We start from the raw sequence: 20,451 nt of genomic DNA, 5'->3' as shown, positions 1-20,451 counted from the left end.
GCACTGGTAAAAGTCACCTCTGAGTCCACTTTCCCCAGCGCCTCTCCCACTCGCTTGCGGCCTGAGAGTTAAAAAGTGCAGCCGCCCCTCATTTTATGCAAGGGCAGCGCTGAGAACTACCTGTGCACTGATCACATTTTGACAACTCCAGTTGCATTTTAAGTAACCGCACTCATGGCAGGGCATGCGGGGCACACCCCCTGTGAAATGCACCGCCTTCCATCACGCTCCTGTCACGGGATTCATTTTCAAATTCACTCATCTCCCTTTCTTCAACCCTTGCCTCCCTATAGTCCATTTTGCAAAAGCAGCCAGAGTGATCTTTTCAAACAGTAAATCAAACCACGCTGCACTGCGGCTGAAAGCCTGCAGGAGCAAGCCCACGTCTCGGAGTTCATGGCCTCTGCCACCTGCGTTCCCTCTCCCTGAAACACTCTTCCCTCAGACCTCCCCAGGTCTGCGTCCATCCCCAAAGGCCGCCTCTTCAGAGCTGACTTTCTGTCCACTCATCTGCAGGGGCCAACCTCGCCCCCAAACCAGGCAGCCACCCTCTCGTTCCTAACCCCGTGGAATTTCCCCTGTGGCTTTCATCGCTGTCTGAATTTCGCTTGCTTACTTACTGCCCTCCACGCTAATGTCTATCTCCCTTACCAAAAAATCACCGCGACAGCAAAGATTTCATTTCATGTGTGCACTAGTGGATCCCCAAGTCCCAGAACAGTATCCACCAGAGAATAGACAGCCAGAAAATACTTGTGGGTGAGAGGGAAGGAGGGTCAAGGACAGAGAAGTCAAGGGTCAAGGACAGAGAGGGAGGGAGACAGGGAAGAAGGGAGGGTTAAGGACAGGGAGGGTTGGGGAGGAGAGAGGAGTAGGGGAGAAAGGTAGGGAAGAATTAGGTCCCAGGAGCAGCTACTGCTAGGAGCTGCTGGTGTTCCAAAGGTACAACTTGGGGCCTTAGAACAAGGGACTAGTCATGGAAGGGGGATGACAGCAGAGAGAACGCAAGTGACAGTGTACAAACCATATGTTTTTGAAGAACTGTAAGAAAGTGCCCGAATTGGGGTGGGTGGAAAAGCACGGGGCTCGCGGGAGTGGATGCCTTGGGCCCTGGAATATTACTTATTTTGCTTTTCCAAAGTGACTTCTTGAAAACGTCTCAAGTACTCGGATTGGGGAAAGCAGAAGGAGTGCCTTGGCGTTCCAAGAACTAACGGGGCCAAGCTATCCGGCGTCTGTGTGCAGGAATGCAGGCGGGAAGGGCTGAGATAAAGCACAGATGCCCCAGGAGGCAGCGGGGTGGGATGCCCAGACGTGACGCTGGGATCACTGGTCAAGGTGCAGGAAACGATAACTCAGAGCCGGGGGCTTCCCTGGACCCTAGGGCAGGGACGGGATCAGCTTCAAAGATGGTTTGTTTGCACTTGTATGGGGGAGGGAGGACCTGTGTGTCCACTGGTGACTGCTTCCGTTTCCAGCCACAGAACTTTCCCTCGACCCTCAAAATGCATAAGCCCAGCTCTCTCAAAGTTCCCAAAGAAAGCCTACTTTGGCAAAATCCCAAGGGAAATAAATGACAAATCAGAAATGCCCACGCACGGGCAGCACAGCAAGCTGGGGTTTAGCACGGGCTCCGTGCAGCCAAATATGTGCCGTATGCGACAGACCCCCTTGGACTCCTAAATGAAAGGGACAGAAAAGGATCTAAAGATCGAGGAAGTTGCCCCACCAGACACCCGAGGAATGACCCAGGGGATTTTCCAGTTTACTTGTCAGAAATAACACAACACAGCAAACCAAGACGTCCAAATCTCATATCCACAGAGCCAATGGCGGCACATCTGGAATGTTCCACAGATGCACAGGCTAGACAGACTCTCGAGGAGAATCTGAAATTCCAGCAGTTGAGAGACAAAACTGCACCCATGTCTTCTCGGTGGCTACGGTGGAGATGCAGTCTGGGGCTTGCCACTGGGCACGAGCCACCAGAGGACCTGCCCATTGGAGGGTCCTGGGTTGGGCAGAGCCTTGGAGACAAAGCCGGTGGAGCACTGAACATAAGTAGTGGCACTTGCTGCCTTTTGGAGGCCACATGTGTGGAAACCATTCCACTGCCCTATCATGCTCTGGCCTCAGGAATGTGCAGCCCCCAAATTGAGAAGCTGGCCTATGGCACAGGGGACAGGGCAGTGCTGCGCTTCAGAGCTCTTGAGTTTCCTTTATGTTATTTCTGCCAAGTATTAGGAAAGGAGCTTCCAGGTCAGCTGTGTAGCACAACTCCCAGGCCTCCATTCTCACAGAACACAGTACAATCCGGTGTGGACAGCACCACCTGGAGTGTGCAATGCGCTCTCCTTTGTGCTACACCCCCTAGTTTTAGAGATTTATAATGTCCGCTAGCATGGTAAAGACTCTCAGAAGTCCTGTAACAAATAATTAAACCAAAATCAAAACAAAAAGAAAACTTGGTTTAACCTAGTTTTTTCGTCTTTTAAAGCCATGGAACCCTCCTTCAGAAAATAGCTCCTAACATCCCATGTGCTGGGGTCATACAGCATATAGCTAAATTTCACCTCATTCAGTTCTCTCAGACATCCTTAGAGCCAACTCAGGTTTGGACCTGGCGAGACTCCCCCTCACCACGACTTTGAACCTGCCTGTGTTCAGAAAGGGCCTCAGGAGGCCCAAAAGGGTCTCCGTGCTCAGCTGCTTTCTCTGTAACACAATCTTCTGTGGAAACGGCAAGGACATCTATGGAACTGGGGCTGCCATAGCCAGTCATGACCACCTCAGGCCACCTGGACACGGGCACCCCAATACCCAAGGCACTCACCATTTGCCTTTAACAAGAGATGGACGGGGTAGGAGAGGCCAGTGTATTTCTCACTCTGGAGACCAGATCAGCCCTAGGTGCAGAGTCAGCTGGGGAAAATTATCCGGCCCTGCACAGACACTCATTTATTTATAAAGCACCTCTTCTCCAATACAATTGATCCCCCAAGGCCTCACATGGAGAGGGGTCTGGTTACCACCATGCTTCATTGATCCATCACGTTCTGCCTTAGTTAATTCTCTACATGATTGCCCCCTTGAAAATAAGCACCAAAACTTTATCTTCACCACTTTGAATGTACATTGGTCAAGGATGGATTGTATGCAGGTGTCCCTTTCAAAACACAGCACCATGATCCTAACTCAACCTGTGCTTGATTATTCAGGATCAGACGGATCAATTATTAACAGAGCAATACCTAGAGGTCAGCCTTGTAAGGCATGGGGGGCAGGATGACACCACAAGAAGTGGCCCCAGAGGTCTTTGCTTGGTGAGTTCAGGGGACGTCTTTGATCGATTGTCTCCCTAGAGATTGAGTATGCAGAATACTAGAAGTCACAGAGCCCCCAGATAACCTGGCTTGTCAAGACGTTTTGTAGAGTAAAGGTCAACAGCCTCTGACTATGCAGCAGAGGATATTTCTGGCACCACAGTGTCTGAAATTTAGTACCCAGTCTTGATGGTAATTATTGTGGCTGTTTTGAGGCTTTTACTTTACTTCCTACCCCTTGGCTGGGCTCCTGAGAGTTAATTTTCTGAAATAATTGAGGTTTCAGGGTATATCAGATGCTACTGCCTATAAAATACAAGACTGGAACTGAGAATGACAGCCAGTAATTTAGGTTTTTCCTTCTTCTATTAAGAAAAAACTCCAGTCGCTTAACTGTACATTTTAAAATAAGGTAAAGAGTGTCATGGGATTTGCAACTCAATGGATAAATGCTTGAGGGGATGGATAGCCCATTCTCTATATGTGCTTATTTCACTTTGCATGCCTGTCTCAAACATCTCATGTACCCCATAAATATATATACCTGCTATATATCCACCAAAAAATTTTAAAAGAAAAGTAAAGATAAAGAAAGTCCAACAGCCTGTTTTTCTGTCTGGATCCCCCAAGGCAAGGCTGCTCTGCTCACCCCACCCTCTCCGACTTCCCAATGCACCTTGTGGCTCCCAGGTGAGTCTCAGCAATGTGGTTCATCCTTCCTCCCTGAGATCCTGGACCAACACCTCATCACAGCTGCTCCACAAGACTACCCTCTGGCCAGACCCCTTGCCCGCAAACGGGCACCTACAGACTCACATAAAGCCTCCTCTGCATCTTTTCCTTGGCCCAAACCACCCATCAGCTGGGCTCACCACAGCGGAAGCCCACTGCTTCCTTCCCATCAATGCGCATCTCTGTTCCACCAGCACAGGGTAGAGAAGTGCCCGCAGTCTGCCTGCAAGCTGTTCTGATAAAGCCACTTTTCAATGAGCTTTCTTCTTCCTTTTCCTCCCTCTCCCTCCCTCAAATATACAAAAGAGGGCTATAAAGTGGGATTTTTTTTCTGTACAGGAATGAAAGGAGGTTAGCTTTCCTTCCTTCCTATTTTCTTGGCCTCAGTCTAAATTTGGCAATTGGAAAGAGTGTGGAAGCCGTTAAATGGACCCAGGTCATGACCCAGGGGATGCCGGGTTGCCCTCATTTGCTTTTTCCATGGGGGTGATTCTGGAGGGGGGGCATCTAAAATTGTTACTACTTCCCCTCTGCAACTACTGCTGGGAGGTAATTCTTGCACAGAGCTGGGGGTGGCTTTCAGAGTCATATTATTCAACCTCCTTAAATTAAAATGGGGACACTGAGGCCCAAAGAGGTTAAGGAATCTGTAGGCCATGCAGTGAACTTCCTGGGCAGAGATGCTTCAGGGCACCATCCTTACAGGCAGTGACAAAACTCAAGCGTCTTACCATCATCCAAGTAGGTCTGGTCCAAGTTCTGCTCCTGTTTAATGGTCACCCCCGCAGGTAATACTTCCTTTTGGTCACTGACCGGGGGTCCGTTTTTGGCGGCTCTTTGGCTCGTGGCATTCTGCTGCTGAATGACTGTGGGGTAGGAACCCGGGCTCAGCCTCTGACCTTGACTGACTGGGGGCGGGCCAGGCCTGGTGGTGCCTGGTGCGAAATTCTCGCAGTACATGATGTGCTGGAACTCCTGGTGGCTTCCGCAGCGCAGCTGCTGATTGGTGGGTGAGTAGTGGATCACAGGCGAGGCCTGCTGATTGGTCGGAGAGGGGTGGAGCAGGGCGGAGCTCTGCCCCTGGGAGCCGGCGTGCACCAGCACAGAGCGGTGAGCGTCCGCAAGGGACAGTGGGGAGGCCATGAGGGCCGGCTGCTGGTAGCCCAGCAGGCTGGGGCTCAGGCTCTTGCTCCGCTGGTAGAGTACGGCCGCTGGGTTCTGTTGCTGGTAGCGGGCGTCAGGGGATGAGAGCCCCGTGCGGAACTGCTGGCAGGGAGCCATGGTGGCCACGAGGCAGGAGGGGGACTCGGCCACCATCGGGTGCTGGGGGTAGTAAGGCTGGCTCCCCAGGCCTCCGTGGGTGGGGCTGCAGATCAGAGTGGGGTCATATTCATCCGTGGGCTCCGTCTTGATGGCTGGGACTGGGAGGAGAAAAGAGCACATAGGAGCACCCATGGCAGTGAGCCACGGATGTGCACGGAGGATTCGTGGACGGTGCTTGGGAACATGGCTTTGGGAGTCCATACGGGTGGGACAGACAGTTGGTCCCCGTCCCTTATCAGCCTTGGACAAAAGGTTCCCCGTGCAATTGGCTTAGGTAGGAAACTTTACCCTGGCAATGAACATCCTGAATTATAGATTTCTCCAATATTGGAAAAGTGGCTGGTAGGTCTGACTCAGTCCTGGGATTTTACAGCCTCTTTCTCCAGGTGACAGCTCGGAGGAGAATGCGTGATTTCAGATGATGCCTCCCCCTCTTTGTACCCCAGCAGCTCCTGTCTCTGCTTGCTTTCCTTGCTACTGCTTATCCCCGTCTGACATGTCATAGATGCTTTACATGCTGATTTATTACCTGAATACGCCCCTCCTCCAAATGTCAGCTCCTCAAAGAGAGGACTTTGGTCTGGTTTTTGATCCTCATGGCCCAAAACAGCACCTGGTACTTAATAGACACTCAGATATTTTCCAGACAAAGGAATGAGCAAATAGTGACTGTTCCCTTCCTCCGTTCTGTAGTGCTTTGGGGGAATGAGCACTACTGGCTCAAGCCTCAGTTTCCCCATCTGTTACCTGGCAGGAACAATCATGCCTACCCCCACAGGATCATTGGGAGGATTAAATAAGATGTGTGTGCAAAGCACTGAGCCCACTGGCTGGCATACAGTAAGTGCTCAATGCTTGCTGTCGCTGCTATTCTCTTACTAGGATCATCCATCATGACTACCACTTGTGTTGTCGCTGTGGCCATTCCTTTCTCCCTGCCCAGCACCAATCACTGAAATCACTCTTTCCCCAGCATCCATACTAAAGCATTACCAATCCCAGGAGTTGAGGAATCAGTTTTCTTTTTACTGGAGTGAATGAATCAGTAACAGGACTGTGACCAAGTCTGCGTGTGCGTGCGTGTGCGTGCGTGTGTGTGTGTGTGTGTGGCGGGGGACCTCCAAGTATTGGGGATTGGAGGAGATAAGGAGACTAGGCAAGGCTGTCTCTAACCACAGAAATTGTCCCTTGAGGTGCCATTCAAAGGCCGTCACCTCACTCCCTGACCCAGCTGGGAGACTGAGAGCTCACTCCAGCCATGCTCAGCCAGACAAGAGCCAAGGCTGGGCCACAAATGAGAGGAGAAAGCACAGGAAACATGAGCCTGTCTGCTCAAAGGGATTCCTGAGCTGCAGTCTAGAGCCCTCCCAGCGATCTCCCACAGTTTTGGGTCCTGGTGACCTGAACCCTGCCCCTGATAGAGTGTCATGTCAGTCCCAGGACAGCAGTGTCCTCACCGGGGTCAACACAAAACTGTGGGCACAAGTCAAGCTCACCAAGGCAAGGCTGCCAGGGCACCCCTCAGTTTAATGCTTCCAGCAGCCCAGAGGCTCCCTGAGAAACTGCCACAGGATGGAAATTACACCCTGGGTGATTATCTCCAATTACAGGTTTCCAATCTTGGAAGGTAGCTAGCAGGCCTTTCTCAGCCTGGGAAGCCTACAGCCTATTTCCCAAGGGAGAGCTCAGAGAAGCATTTTTAAAATGTAAAATTATGCTTCCCCTGGCTGTTCCTGTCCACCTTTTCTGCCGCCACAATCATAATCCAGCATACCAATAATATCAACATCATCTATGACCTAATCCCCTCTGTTAGAGTGGCAGTTCCACACGGACAGCGATCCTTACCCTGTCGTGTTCACAGCTGTGTCCACAAGCCAAGAACAGTGCCTGGCACTCAAATATTTTCTGGATAAATGAATGAATGAAAAAATGGTACTCATCACCTTTCTTGGGGTTGTACTTTGTGGGAATAAGACCTCCTGACCCTGTTATCCACCAATCACTCCATTAGGCCTTGGGGTGATGACCCACATGGCGGGGGTCACATAAAGAGTCTGCAGGTTTTAGGGCATAGCCCCTCTATCATGATCAAATCTAAGCCAGGGACAGGAGTCATCCACTTAGCACCCTTCTGTTAAACATGCATACACACACCCTTCTTCTATTCCCCCTTCCCCCAAAGAAAAGTACTAAGGCAATAAGAGCTAATATCACTGACATCAGCTTACTCTGCACTGTGCTAAGGATTTATGTGCGTTCAATTTCCAGAACCCTTATGAGGAAGATGCTGTCTCACAGATGATGCAACTGAGGCTCAGAGAGGTTGAGTCATCTGGCCAAAGTTACCTGACTAGAAGCAGACTTCAGGAGTCCTGAGCCCCATGCCTTTACTGCCTCTCAATACCAAAGGGGTCATCAAAGACACTCCTTACCTGGGTGGTAGGTAAAGTGCTGAGGCTGACTTCGTTTTCTCTTCCCATTGATGACGTAGAAGTTCACTTTTACAGGTGTGCGGATGTGCTTGTTCCGATATTCAGGGATCTCAACAAAAAGCATGTTCTGGAAGGAAGGAGTTGTCATGAACTTAACTGCAATCATGTCTCAGTTCCTACCCAGACCCTGAGTGCATCCAGGCAGCCCACTGTCTCATGGGTGTTTTCATGTGCCTTTCACAGGTTTCCAGTGGAAATTCAATTTCTGGGGAATTTAACCTCTCAGCAGCAGCAAAGAAAAATACTTCATCAAAATATAATAAGGTGTCACAATTACAAATCAGAGAGCATGGTGCTCAATAAATGTTGAATTCACTCATTAGTATGCACATATTGAGTACCTGTTAGGTCCAAAGCTCTAGGGGACACTGATGAAGGAAGAAGGGAAAGAAGGAAAGAGTGTGAAGGAGGGAAACGTGAGGGGGACTGAGACACTCAGCTGCCTGACGGTCAGTGCGTCACGTGCTTACGGGCTGGCTCTTGTCCTTATCCACCGTGGCTTCCATCTCCCAGATTTGCTGCCCATCTAGAAAAATTCAAAAATGACAGACTTTGAAGGAACTATTAGAAACCAAATATTTAAGACAAAAACTCACCAACTTCTGTTTATCTTAGCTTACGTATTATGTCATTTCAGTGAGGTGTGTATGCATCAATATGTGCTCGTGTGTGTATATATGTATTTATACATATGAATATTTCCTTTTTCCAAAAGGAAGACATGGTGTCAGTAGAAAACAAGGCAACATCGTCCTAAGTAAATTAAGGCGGGAACAGAAAACTCAACACCACATGTTCTCATTTATAAGTGAGAGCTAAGCATGGGGTATACACAGACATGAAGATGGGAACAGCAGATATTGAGGACTAATGGAGGTGGGAGACAGGGACCAGGGCAGGGACCAGGGATCTACCAGTTGAGTACTGTGTTCACTGCCTGAGTGACAGCTCATTCATACCCAAACCTCAGTGTCATGTAATATACCCATGTAACAAACCACATGTACTTCCCAAATCTAAAATAAAAGTTGAAGTTATATTTTTAAAAATTAAAACATAATGTTGACAGCCAAAAAGAAACAGGGCAACAGAAAACAAGAAAAAAATGGAAACTGTCCAGAATCCTACCATCATTTTTTTCTCTGTATCTGAATGTCTATATTTCTTTCTTTCTTTAAAAAAAAAAAAAACACATTATTAAGGGCTGGGCATGGTGGCTTATGCCTGTAATCCAAGCACTTTGGGAGGTCAAGGCAGATGGATCACTTGAGACTAGGAGTTTGAGACCAGCCTGGCCAGCATGGTGAAACCCCATCTCTACTAAAAATAAAAATACAAAAATTAGCCAGGTGTGGTGGCATATGCCTGTAATCCCAGCTACTTGGCTGAGGCAGGAGAATTGCCTGAACCCAGGAGGCGAACATTGCAGCAAACCAAGATCGCACCACTGCACTCCAGCCTGGGCAACAGAGTGAGGTCTCGTCTCAAAACAAGTAAATAACTAAATAATTTTTAAAAGCATTGTTATATGTTATACTTTATCATATGCCAAAGCTGTTAAAAAAGCACCATGACAGGTCCCTGACTGTCCCAGACATGCCTTCTTGGTGGTCTGAGACCACAGGCTTAAAGATGCGGCCCCAAGTCATGAGGGAAGCCAGTGACTTCAGTGGTGTCCTGGCTCACGAGTCACTGAAGAGCAGAAAGACACGGGCTCACCCTCCACCTTTCCTCAGCAGACAGCCTGGATCTCATGTCAGTCCTAACAACTGATGAAGAGGTTTTGCTCAGTAAACTCTCCTGTCCAGAAACAGAACACTACTTCCCCAGTTTGGGTCCAAGAAGTTGGGCCAAAAGAAGAACAACCTCTGCATTTGCAAATAATTGATTTCTCTTGCTGACCACCTATACTGGTCATCGGGTAGTTTTTAGCTGAAACAAATCATTTCAACAAGTATTTCCAGGATGTTTTGTGGAACACTGGTTCTGAAGGATATTAAATAGTTTTATGAGAAGGGGGAAAAATTCTTTTTTTTTTTTTTTTGAGACGGAGTCTTGCTCTGTCGCCCAGGCTGGAGTGGAGTGGCCGGATTTCAGCTCACTGCAAGCTCCGCCTCCTGGGTTCACACCATTCTCCTGCCTCAGCCTCCCGAGTAGCTGAGACTATAGGCGCCCGCCACCTCGCCCTAGTTTTTTTTTGTATTTTTTTAGTAGATATGGGGTTTCACCGTGTTAGCCAGGATGGTCTCGATCTCCTGACCTCGTGATCCGTCTGTCTCGGCCTCCCAAAGTGCTGGGATTACAGGCTTGAGCCACCGCGCCCGGCCGAGAAGGGGGAAAAATTCTACATGCTAATAAGCATTTGGAAACTGCTGAGTCAAAGTTGAATGGCTTTCTTCACTGCAGGACTTCTCAGAGGCTTTAACATGTTGCTGTGCAGAGTTGAACCCCTCCCTACTTTTAAGCACAGCTATTCGCATCTTCTGTGATTGCTGAGGTTTGAACCCATATAGTCTTGGCTCTTAAGATTCACCCAATGAAATCTGGGTTTCAAGCATTACTTAAACATACTCCCACCCACCTCCCCCATGAAAAATTAACATAAAGTCTTGTGATTGCTCTCTAGATGATCTTAACAAGGAACAAGCAATGAACACACTAGAGCCCTTTGTAATAATTAAGTCTGTAAGTCCTGACCTTACAGCGCAATTCCTGAAATGACTCAGCAAAACATGGGCTATGTTAAAAGAGAAGAGAACAGGTGGTTCATGTACTGACTCTCACTCTAGTGTTCCTTGGTCCCTGCCGAAGGGACCAAGTCATATTCATCACCATCTCCCCAACACTCGCAAATGCCTAATCAACATCTCATGAGTGAACAGACAGAAGTGTCAGTGGCTCCAACGGCTGCTGGTGAGGCCAAGAAAAAGCCAGAGGCTAACATCGGACATGCCCCCTGTTTTCTCAGACAACTGAGCAGGCATGTCTGATGCTCAAAAGGAAGCAAAGGAAGATCACTGGATGGACATCGAGGAATTGGAAGCAAAGTCATCAAGACCTGAGTCCTTTCAGTGTGCAAAGTCCTGTATAGAACTAGTCAGGACAATCCTCATTTCTTTGTCAAAGACAGGTCGAAGACCACCCAACAGAGACACATGTCCCCTTTTCAGGTAGAGGTCACCACCAGGAGCGTGACTGTACAGGCCAGGCTAGGGTCTTCATCAAAATGTATGTTCTCATCCACAACTGCAAAGTGAGCTTGAAGCCTGAAGATTAAGAAATGAACAGAGGAAATGGTAACATGTTGATGTTTGGTTTGTCACCCACTCCCAGAGCCTCTCCTTGCCTGAACTGAATTATTTAATTTTGCCACCAACAGCATCATTTCTTTTTCCACTTACATGAGCTTGCTTTGAAAAAAAAAAAAAAAAAGGATCATTTTCAGAAGTTCCTAATGGGGAGGAAAAGGAGAAAACAGTACCTGGAAATGTGGTCAGTAAGTATCAAGTAGGGCCCATGAAACTTCCATTCCCAGCTCGCTTCTTAGGCTCACACCAATAAGCGGCAGATGAAACAGAAAATACAAAATGGCGGTGCAACGAAAAGGGCGTCACCAAGAGGAGAGTTCTCGTGGACTGTCCTCTCTGGGTCAAGGGACGCAACACGAAGAAGACCTTTTCCCACCTCTGGTGGGTGTGCATGGCAGACAAAACTGCACCCACTGACAGCCACAGAATTCCAGCACACAGGTTCCTGAGAGTACCCTTAGAAACTAGCCAGCCCCGCACCAGCAGACGAAGAAACTGAGGCCCAGAGAAGCAAGGGGGCTGTGCAAAGACCCACAGTAGTTATTCAATCACAGCCTTTAAGCAACAACTGACATAATCTAATAACGAAGAAGATGGTTTCAAAGACAGGTCAAGGTTGTTACATGAGAGAAGCTCACCAGATCACTGCGAGGCTAGAAGGTTACTGGGAGGCTGGAGAAAGATATCACGGGGGTGGGATCTTTGTAGGGTCACTTACCACAAAGAGTCATGTAGATGCAGATCTCAAGCCCTTCCCTGCTTTGCTGTGCCCTTAAGATACCGTGGAAGCTTCACTGTGGCCCTCAAGGCCCTGCACAACCCAGCTCCTACCCTCGTTCCAGCCTCTCCAGGCACTGTTCTTACCCGACTCTTCTGAGCGCTCACTACATGCCTGGCATCACTCTAAGCACCTCATATACACGGGCTTGTCTCATCTGTACAGCACCCATAGGAGGCAGGTCTCCTCACCCCATTTTATAGGGGAAGACATCAGGCACAGAGAGGCGAGAGCACAGGCCAAGGTCACACAGCCAGACCCTGTGGGGAAGCCGGATTGGAACCCAGGCAGCCTAGCTTCAGAGTCAGTGCTCCTCGTTTAGTTTCAGATCCCTGTGCCTTGCAGCTCCTCTGCCTAGTTCCCCTCCTCTGAGCTCCAGCCACAGCAACCAGCCCTTCCTCGGGACGCCCCACAGTGAGGCGGTGAGCCGCCACATCCCACAGCCTCCCAGAGCCCGGTAAGTGTGGCTCAGGGAAAGATGTCCATGGCGGGCAGGGGGGAAGTCCTGCCCTCTCCAGTGTTCTCTGCCAGGTCTTCCACAACACGCTGACTGGAACCCTGAGCCTTCGTGGGCATGTCCTGCAGCCACAACCAATTTTTGTCACCCCAGCGGCGCTCTGCCATTTTACTGTGTAACCCAAATTTTGGAGCAGACACACCCAGCTTCAAATCCCTGACTACCCCCAATGATTTGTGAGACCTTAGACAAGACATGATCTCTCTCCCTGCCTCTTGCCCAACATATGGAGATAATTATAGTACCCATAACTTATGGGGTCATTCCGAAGATGAAATATGGTAACAGGCCCAAGCAGGGTATTATATAAATGTTCGGGGCTGGGTGTGGTGGCTCACGCCTGTGATCCCAGCACTTTGGGAGGCTGAGGCGCGTGGATCACCTGAGGTCAAGAGTTCAAGACTAGCCTGGCCAACATGGTAAAATCCTGTCTCTACTAAAAATACAAAAAAGTAGTCAGCGTGGTGGCATGCGCCTGGAATCCCAGCTACTTGGGGGAGCTGAGGCAAGAGAATCTCTTGAACTCGGAGATGGAGGTTGCAGTGAGCTGAGATCGTGCCACTGCACTCCAGCCTGGGCAACAAGAGAGAAACTCCGTCTCAAAAAAAAAAAAAGTTCAACAGACATGGGTTACGGTTATTACGGCTAGTGGCAACAGAGTATTTCAACACTGTCTTCTTTATCATTTGTTGCATATATTCCACAATGTGTTAATATTGAGAAAAACACAAGCACTTTAAAATCAGAAAATAATAAACATTTTCCAACTGCATTTTCTGCTTGCAATACTTCTGCCTACGGCTTTGGACTGGAGGGAATTTATGAAGCGATGAAGTCTGTTATGTGAGACTGCAGCACGGTGCCTGATTTTCCTTTGCTTTCCAAAGTGGGTCTTTTCACCATTAACTTTAGAAAAACACACACACAAAGAAAAAGACCTCACAGGAATAAGAAATCAAAACTTAAACCATAAGCCAAGGGCCTATCTTCTTTCTTTTGCACCCTTTTGGTACCAGAAGCTCCAAGGGCAGCCCAGGAATCTGGCCTGACCTGTACTCTCTCATGGAGGGTCTGCACTCAGTTCTGGACAAACAAGTCCCCAACAGGAAGTGAAAATCCACATCCATTGCCCTTCTCGATTTTATGCAGCATGTGGAAGACACACTCCAGGAGGCTGGCCTCTAAGGGAAGCACGCGGTTTGCAAGGTACCTGGGGGTCATTTTCCCGGGCTCCTCTTTCCCGCTCCACCCTGCATCCACGGGTGCACAAGTCCTGGGGTTTCGCCTGGAGAATCCACTAATCCCAGCCTCTGAATTGCACTCTCATGGGGCAGTGGAATTCAGAACAAATGCTGATGGGGCCAGGTGTGGGGGCTCAGGCCTGTAATCCCAGCACTTTGGGAGGCCAAGGCGAGTGGATCACTTGAGATCAGGAGTTCAAGACCAGCCTGGCCAACATGGCGAAACCCCGTCTCTACTACAAATACGAAAATTCGCCAGGCGTGGTGGTGGGCACTTGTAATCCCAGCTACTCGGGAGGCTGAGGCAGGAGAATCACTTGAACCCAGGAGGCAGAGGTTGCAGTGAGCCAAGATGGCACCACAGCACTTCAGCCTGGGCAACAGAGCAAGACTCCATCTCAAAAATAAAAAATAAACGCTGATGGAGTTTTCTCAGCCTGATGTCACTCTGTCCAGGTTCAATTTCTGTCCTCATAGTTAACTCACTGTGTGACCTTCGAGTGGCAGCTCTTTGTGCCTCAGTTTCCTCATAAGCAAAAATGATCAAGTTTGGCCAGGTTCAGTGGCTCATGCCTGTAATCCCAGCACTTTGGGAGGAAGCGGGTGGACAATCTGAGGTCAGGAGTTTGAGACCTGCCTGACCAACATGGTGAAACCCCATCTCTACTAAAAATACAAAAAATTAGCTGGGCATGGTGGCGGGCGCCTGTAATCCCAGCTACTTGGGAGGCTGAGGCAGGAGAATCGCTTGAACCCAGGAGATGGAGGTTGCGGTGAGCCAAGATCACGCCATTGCACTCCAGCCTGGGCAACAAGAGCAAAACTCCGTCAAAAAAAAAAAAAAATTAAGGTTAATCTTACCTCAAGGAGATGTGACGAGAATTAAAATAGACAGTGTATGTGAAATGCTTAATAAAATTCCCAGCCCATAGTTAATGCTGCTATCATTACTATGATTTTAGAACCTGGAGTCTTGCATGTTCTGATTCCAGTAAAAAAGAATTGAAGGGTCGTCCTGACTCAAGTACTTTGGTGGGTACTGAAGTTTTTTGCTTCATTTCATTGCATTAAATTCCTCATTGCAAATAAATAAAATGGCCATAGAAAGTATTTATTGGTAGGGGACTGGTTGAATTAATTATGGGCATCTGTAATTGGTATGGAAAATCAGTAGAAGAGCACTGGACATCCCTTAGCGTAAGGTAGATCTGTGTTTTCTAACCTGGAAACACGATCCTATTATGTTAAAAAGCAGATTTTGCTGGGCATGGTGGCTCACGCCTGTAATCCCAGCACTTTGGGAGGCCAAGGTGGGCGGATCATTTGAGGTCAGGAGTTTGAGACCAGCTTGGTCAACATGGTGAAATCCTGTCTCTACTAAAAATACAAAAATTAGCTGGGTGTGGTGGCGCGTTCCTGTAATCCCAGCTACTCAGGAGGCTGAGGCAGGAGAATCGCTTGAATCCGGGAGGTGGAGGTTGCAGTAAGCCGAGATCATGCCATTGCACTCCAGCCTGGGCGACAAAGTGAGACTCTGCCTCAAAAAAATAATAAAATAAAATAAAAAGCAGATTTAAAAAAAATGCTGCAGACCAGTATGTACAGCATGATGACCCATAATTAATTCAACCATTGCCCTACCAATAAATACTTTCTATGGCCATTTTATTTATTTGCAATGAAGAATTCAATGCAATGAAATAAAGCAAAAAACTTCAGTACCCACCAAAGTACTTGGGTCAGGATGGCCCTTCAATTCTTTTTTACTTTGTGAGTCTATTCATAAGTCTACTTAAACTTAGAAAGCCTGTGCCCCAAGCTACTCATATGGTTGTACCTCCGGGGCTGGGCCTGAATGGGTGAGGTGAGACCTTCGTGCCTTTCTTCACTGATTCAAGAAACATGCAGCATCATGGTGACTTTAATTTGCTTACATTTTTATTATTTTAAAATAAAGATTTTTTTCCCCTTAAGGAAAAGGCACATTGCAACTGCCTGTTGACTTTCCTGTCTCTTGGGAGCTCTCCGGGGCCACAGCCTGAGAGGGAGGCTGGGCATGGACCATCAGCTCGGACTGAGCTCTAGCATAGCTCTACCTCAGGCCATGAGATGGGCCATGCATGCCTTCCAGCCCTCCAGGGGCCCCCAGACAGGGAGGCAGGGCGGGACATTCCACCCAGGCTCAAGAGAGACATGGACTCAGGGTTGCTTTTGTCTACCGAGGTGGGGACCCAGCCTCTCTACCCAGCTTTCCTCCTCTGACTCCATTAGACACACTGATCTGCTCCCTCCCTCCAACAGCCATACCTGCCTATCTCCAGGCCTTGGAACTTGCTGTTTCCATCTCTCAAGATGCTTTTCTTCAGATCTCCTGTGACCAACCCCTTCCCATCCTTCAGGTCCAGCTCATGGAGACCTCCCCTCATCCCAAACCATCCTCCTACAACTTTCTCTTCCAGCCTGACATCATTTTAGCTACCTATTTTTTGCTATCTCCACCCAGCCCCAGGCTGTGAGTTCCCCCAGAGCAGAGCTATAGCTATCTCATTCTCTGCTTTATCCTCAGCTCTACAGCATCTGGCACATAACAGCTGCTCAATTAATACTGGCTGAATAAACAAATTGATCTCAGGATCCTCCAGTGTGCACCCCCAAGCCAGAGTCCAGGAAACATCTGACCACTGACCTCTCCAGCCACAGGACCCTGCCAAGAGGAATCACCAAGCCCTTATTATGGGGTCCTTTGTGCGAATCAGCGGATGAGGAAGGAGCTGGGAATATGGGTGCAGACAAGGAATCAAACACAATCAGAGCAACTCAGCCCAGACAGCATTCCCAGTGCCATTGACCAGGAGTTCCGTATAATCCACCTCCCAACCCACACCTTGGGTCTGGGACTCTGGGCAGACCCACCCCCATGGAACAGGACTGAGAAGACCAAGTGTGCTTCTACCACTCTAGGCTGAGATGAAACAAAGGACTTTGGTCTCTTGAGCAGATGTTCAGGCAAAATTCTCCCATCCAAAATTAACAAAGACTGGCAGCCAGTGTGAAAACAGCCCTTCCAAGTCTTAGTCAGAAGTGAAGAGAAAGGAGCCAACCACTTTGGGCAAAGGGGTTAGGTCTACAGAAGACTGAGCACAACTTTGCAAGTTTAAAAAAAAAAAAAAAAAAAAAAACATGGGGTGGGAGGATGGCTAAAGTAACATCATAGCCTTTTTTGTTGTGTTTGTTGGTTTTTGAAACAGGGTCTCGCTCCATTGCCCAGGCAGGAGTCCGTGGCACTATCTCAGCTCACTGCAACCTCCACCTCCCAGGTTCAAGAGATTCTCCTGCCTCAGCCTCCCAAGTAGCTGGGATTACAGGCACATGCCACCACGCCCAGCTAATTTGTGTATTTCAAGTAGAGATGGAGTTTCACCATGTTGGCCAGGCTGGTCTCGAACTCCTGACCTCAGGTGATCTGCCCACCTCAGCCTCCCAAAGTGCTGGGATTACAGGCATAAGCCACCACGTCCAGCTGACATTACAGCCTTTGCTTTAACTTCACTGCAGAGTCAACTCCAGAAGAAAACCCCTACCAGATGCAAGAAGAATGGGCATCACTCACCAGCCCGTTTGCTGATGTATGGCCCCTATACTTTGGTTGGTTTCCTGGTTTCTCTTTGCTGGCAATTCTTTAACCCTGCGATGGAACAAAGCAGCCAGGAAGCAGTAGGGTTGGCCGTGGGTTGGGGCTGGAGTCTTAGCAGTCAGCCTGAAGAAGCTGTGGGCTCGTGTCAGCACTCCAGGAGAAACGAGCAAGCTTTTGGGAGGAGGAAGGCAAATCCGTCCTCACCCGGGCTGTGAGCATGCCATTGGGCTCAAGGCAAATGGGGAGGAAATCAAAGTGTCAGTTCATGTTAGGAAACCGTGCGTGATGCTTCCCAGCCCTGGCCCTGCTTTTAAAAATTAGCCAAATAAAAATGGTTGAAGTCATTTCAGTCTGCTCTTTATGACTGCTAACTAGCAGAAGAACGTGTCCTCCCTGGAAGCATGGGCTTAATGAGCCCAGCAGACGGGGGTGGGGCGGGGGAGGTTCAGGAATGGCCCCCCTAGCTCAGGATTTCAGCCGCCCAATACGGTAACACTGCCCACATGGATTTACTGAGATCTGGAAAGGAAGTCCCTTGATTCCCAAGTCTCCTGCCCCGCTGCTTCCTTGGTGGGCTTGGCCCCCAACCATCCCCCACTGGGACAACCGGACCAGCTGCTCACTCACCTCCCAGCTTCTCTGAGTGCTGCCCCCCACCAAGTCCACTGTTCATACAGATGGCCAGAGCACTCTTAAACATCAACCAGACCATGCCACTCCCCTGCTCAAAACCATCCAACAACTACCTGTGGCTTTGGGAATTCAATCCAAACTCCTTGCCATGTCTGCAGGGCCCAGCCGGGTCTGTCCCCCGCAGCACCTCTCCAGGCTCAGCTCTCACTCTCATGATGCACCGGCCGCCTGGGCCTGCTTCCCATTCCTCAAATGCCCTAAGCTCATCTCCACGCTGGGGCCTTGGCACTGGGCAGTTCCTTTTGCCTGGGACACTCTCCCAGCAGTCCTTGTGGCTCTCTCTTTCCCACCTTCAGGGGTCTGCTCAAAGCCATCTCCTCCAGGAAGACCTCCCTGACCCCTCTCTACTTAAGGTTACCAGATTTAACCAATAAAAATACAGGATGTTCAGTTAAACTTGGATTTCAGAGAACAATGAACACCTTTTTACGTCCCAAACTCCTTACCATTGTATAGAACATACTTTTACTAAAGAAGTTCACTGTTTGGGATTCAAATTTAACTGCACATCCTATATTTCCCCCCTAATTCCACACCCTTTTCTCTCTCAGGCCTGTGACCTGGCTTCCCTGGCTTCATAGCATTTTTCCCATCTGAAAGTGTCCTGCGTATAAACAAGTTTCAGACTGTCCATCCCCAAGGGCAGAGACCTCACCTGCCATGCGTCCCCTGTGCCTGGCATGGCACTGCACACAGTAGGTGCTCAATAAACACGGAAGCACCGGGGGCTGAGTGAGTGGAGCGAGGCTGAAAGGGCACACTTGGATGCTCAGTCAAGGTCAATCTCACATAGAGGCCGGATTTCAGCTCCTCCCCTGTCCCACCCTAGATGTGACCCTTCTCGGCCCTAAGCTGTCATCTGTGGATGATCCCCACACATTTCAGACAGCCAGCTACTCTGGGAACCAGGAAGTTGGGGTTTCAGGCCCAGCCCTCCACTGACGAACTCTGTCACCTCAAAGAAGTCTGAAGACCGCACTGTGTGACTCGGCTTCCCCAACTGTAAAATGGGGAAGGCGAGGAAGCAGACCATTAGTTACACTCCCTCCCGCTGCCACGCTATGACTGCAGGAGTCTGATGGCTCCAGGGTAAGGACAGGAGAGAAATTCACCTCTCCAGGAAGGACTCTTCCCCCAGACAAGAAACCAGCCTGGCCCTGCCCTCTGAACCCTGTGTGAAGTCAACCGGGCTCCCACAGTGCAGGTAGAAGGGCAGCTGATGTTTTCTGAGCACCTACTATGTGCCCGATAGTTTCAGTTCCTTGATCTCCATCTATTGCTAAAACACCACCAACCCCATCTTAGAGATGGGAAAACTGAGTCCCAAGGTACATAGTGTGAGGCCAATCCAGGCTTCAGGTCAAGTCTGCTGGGTGATGCAAAATCCAGCCTTTGAAGTGGGAATTACACAAAGGTCTTTGGCACCAGGAACAATTTCTGATGGTGGAAGTGCTTAGACACAACGAGTTTTCTAACTAAAAACTCATTTCTCTGTGGCCTCTTTCAAATAGGTGCAAACGGAATGAACTGCAGGATTCTTAAAAGCCTGTTCTTCCATGCAAGGGACCAAGTTTAGGCAACTATTTAGCTCCCTGAAAACGAGACCATTTTCTCTATCTCCAGGGCAGCTCCGGAGCTGCAATCTGGATTGCATCTTTGGAGAACAGCTTCGTGCCCCAGCAAAGCTGTGGGTAAGAGATGGGTCCAGCCCAGGGGGCCACTGACACCAGGGACGTGAGTCACTGAGGGCAAAGGTCCGGAGAGCCTTAGTCATGCCCCAGCCCTGCCTGAAGTCTGACATTTCTCAGAGGGAAGCCCCATCTAGAGACTCCCATACCAGGTCTATTGTTTGAGAAAACATCACGCCGGGTACAACCAAACCCAGGGAGAGAAACAGGTGGGAAGAGCAGGTGTCCGCTCTAAGATGGTTCCGATTGTTCCAGGGCAGTAATTCATGGAAAAAATACTTAATTTAGCAAAAAAAAAAAAAAAAAAATTATTTTAAGCACATGCATTTATATTTATTAAACAAAGCTCAAAATACAACCTTTGGGGACCTCCAAGTAATAAAGTGACTCATGTCAGGATATGATGACTCAGTGGGAAAGAGGGAATTCCACACCCACGCCTCCTTTCTAAAAAATCAATTTGTCCTCTGGACAGGTGATGGGAGCCTCTGCCATCAGACCGTTCCAAGAAAATCGTCCAGCAAAACAAAACAAAAAATTCTCTTCAAACAATTTAAGTTTCAAAGCTGAGTAATCTGATGCAGGCCAGTTTCCAACCTACACCCCCGCGGGACACAGAGAGCCAGGGAGCTAGTTGGCCGAGCCTGGGGGCCTGAATTAAGAAGGATTTACCAGCCGAAAAATTCCAAAACTCTGTGTCATGTGAAGGAACCTTCCAA

At 49.0% G+C, this 20,451-nt stretch overlaps 1 protein-coding gene across 8 annotated transcripts in view; it reads right to left on the bottom strand.

Annotated features, from left to right (window-relative positions):
* Positions 1-20,451, bottom strand: part of NFATC2 (nuclear factor of activated T-cells, cytoplasmic, calcineurin-dependent 2) — a 177,904-nt gene that overhangs the window by 40,964 nt on the left and 116,489 nt on the right. For all 8 annotated transcript variants that reach the window (XM_011951356.1, XM_011951355.1, XM_011951359.1 and 5 more), the window contains exons 7-9: positions 8,344-8,399; positions 7,814-7,940; positions 4,787-5,476 (exon numbers count right to left, since the gene is read on the bottom strand). In XM_011951356.1, the coding sequence (XP_011806746.1) occupies positions 4,787-5,476; positions 7,814-7,940; positions 8,344-8,399 (873 nt within the window). The remainder of the gene's footprint in view (positions 1-4,786; positions 5,477-7,813; positions 7,941-8,343; positions 8,400-20,451) is intronic.

The sequence above is a fragment of the Colobus angolensis genome, unplaced genomic scaffold (genome assembly GCF_000951035.1).
Source record: "Colobus angolensis palliatus isolate OR3802 unplaced genomic scaffold, Cang.pa_1.0 Scaffold319, whole genome shotgun sequence".
Lineage (NCBI taxonomy): Eukaryota > Metazoa > Chordata > Mammalia > Primates > Cercopithecidae > Colobus > Colobus angolensis.
Note: the sequence above shows the minus strand (reverse complement) of the source record. Positions and strands in the feature narration are given on the sequence as shown.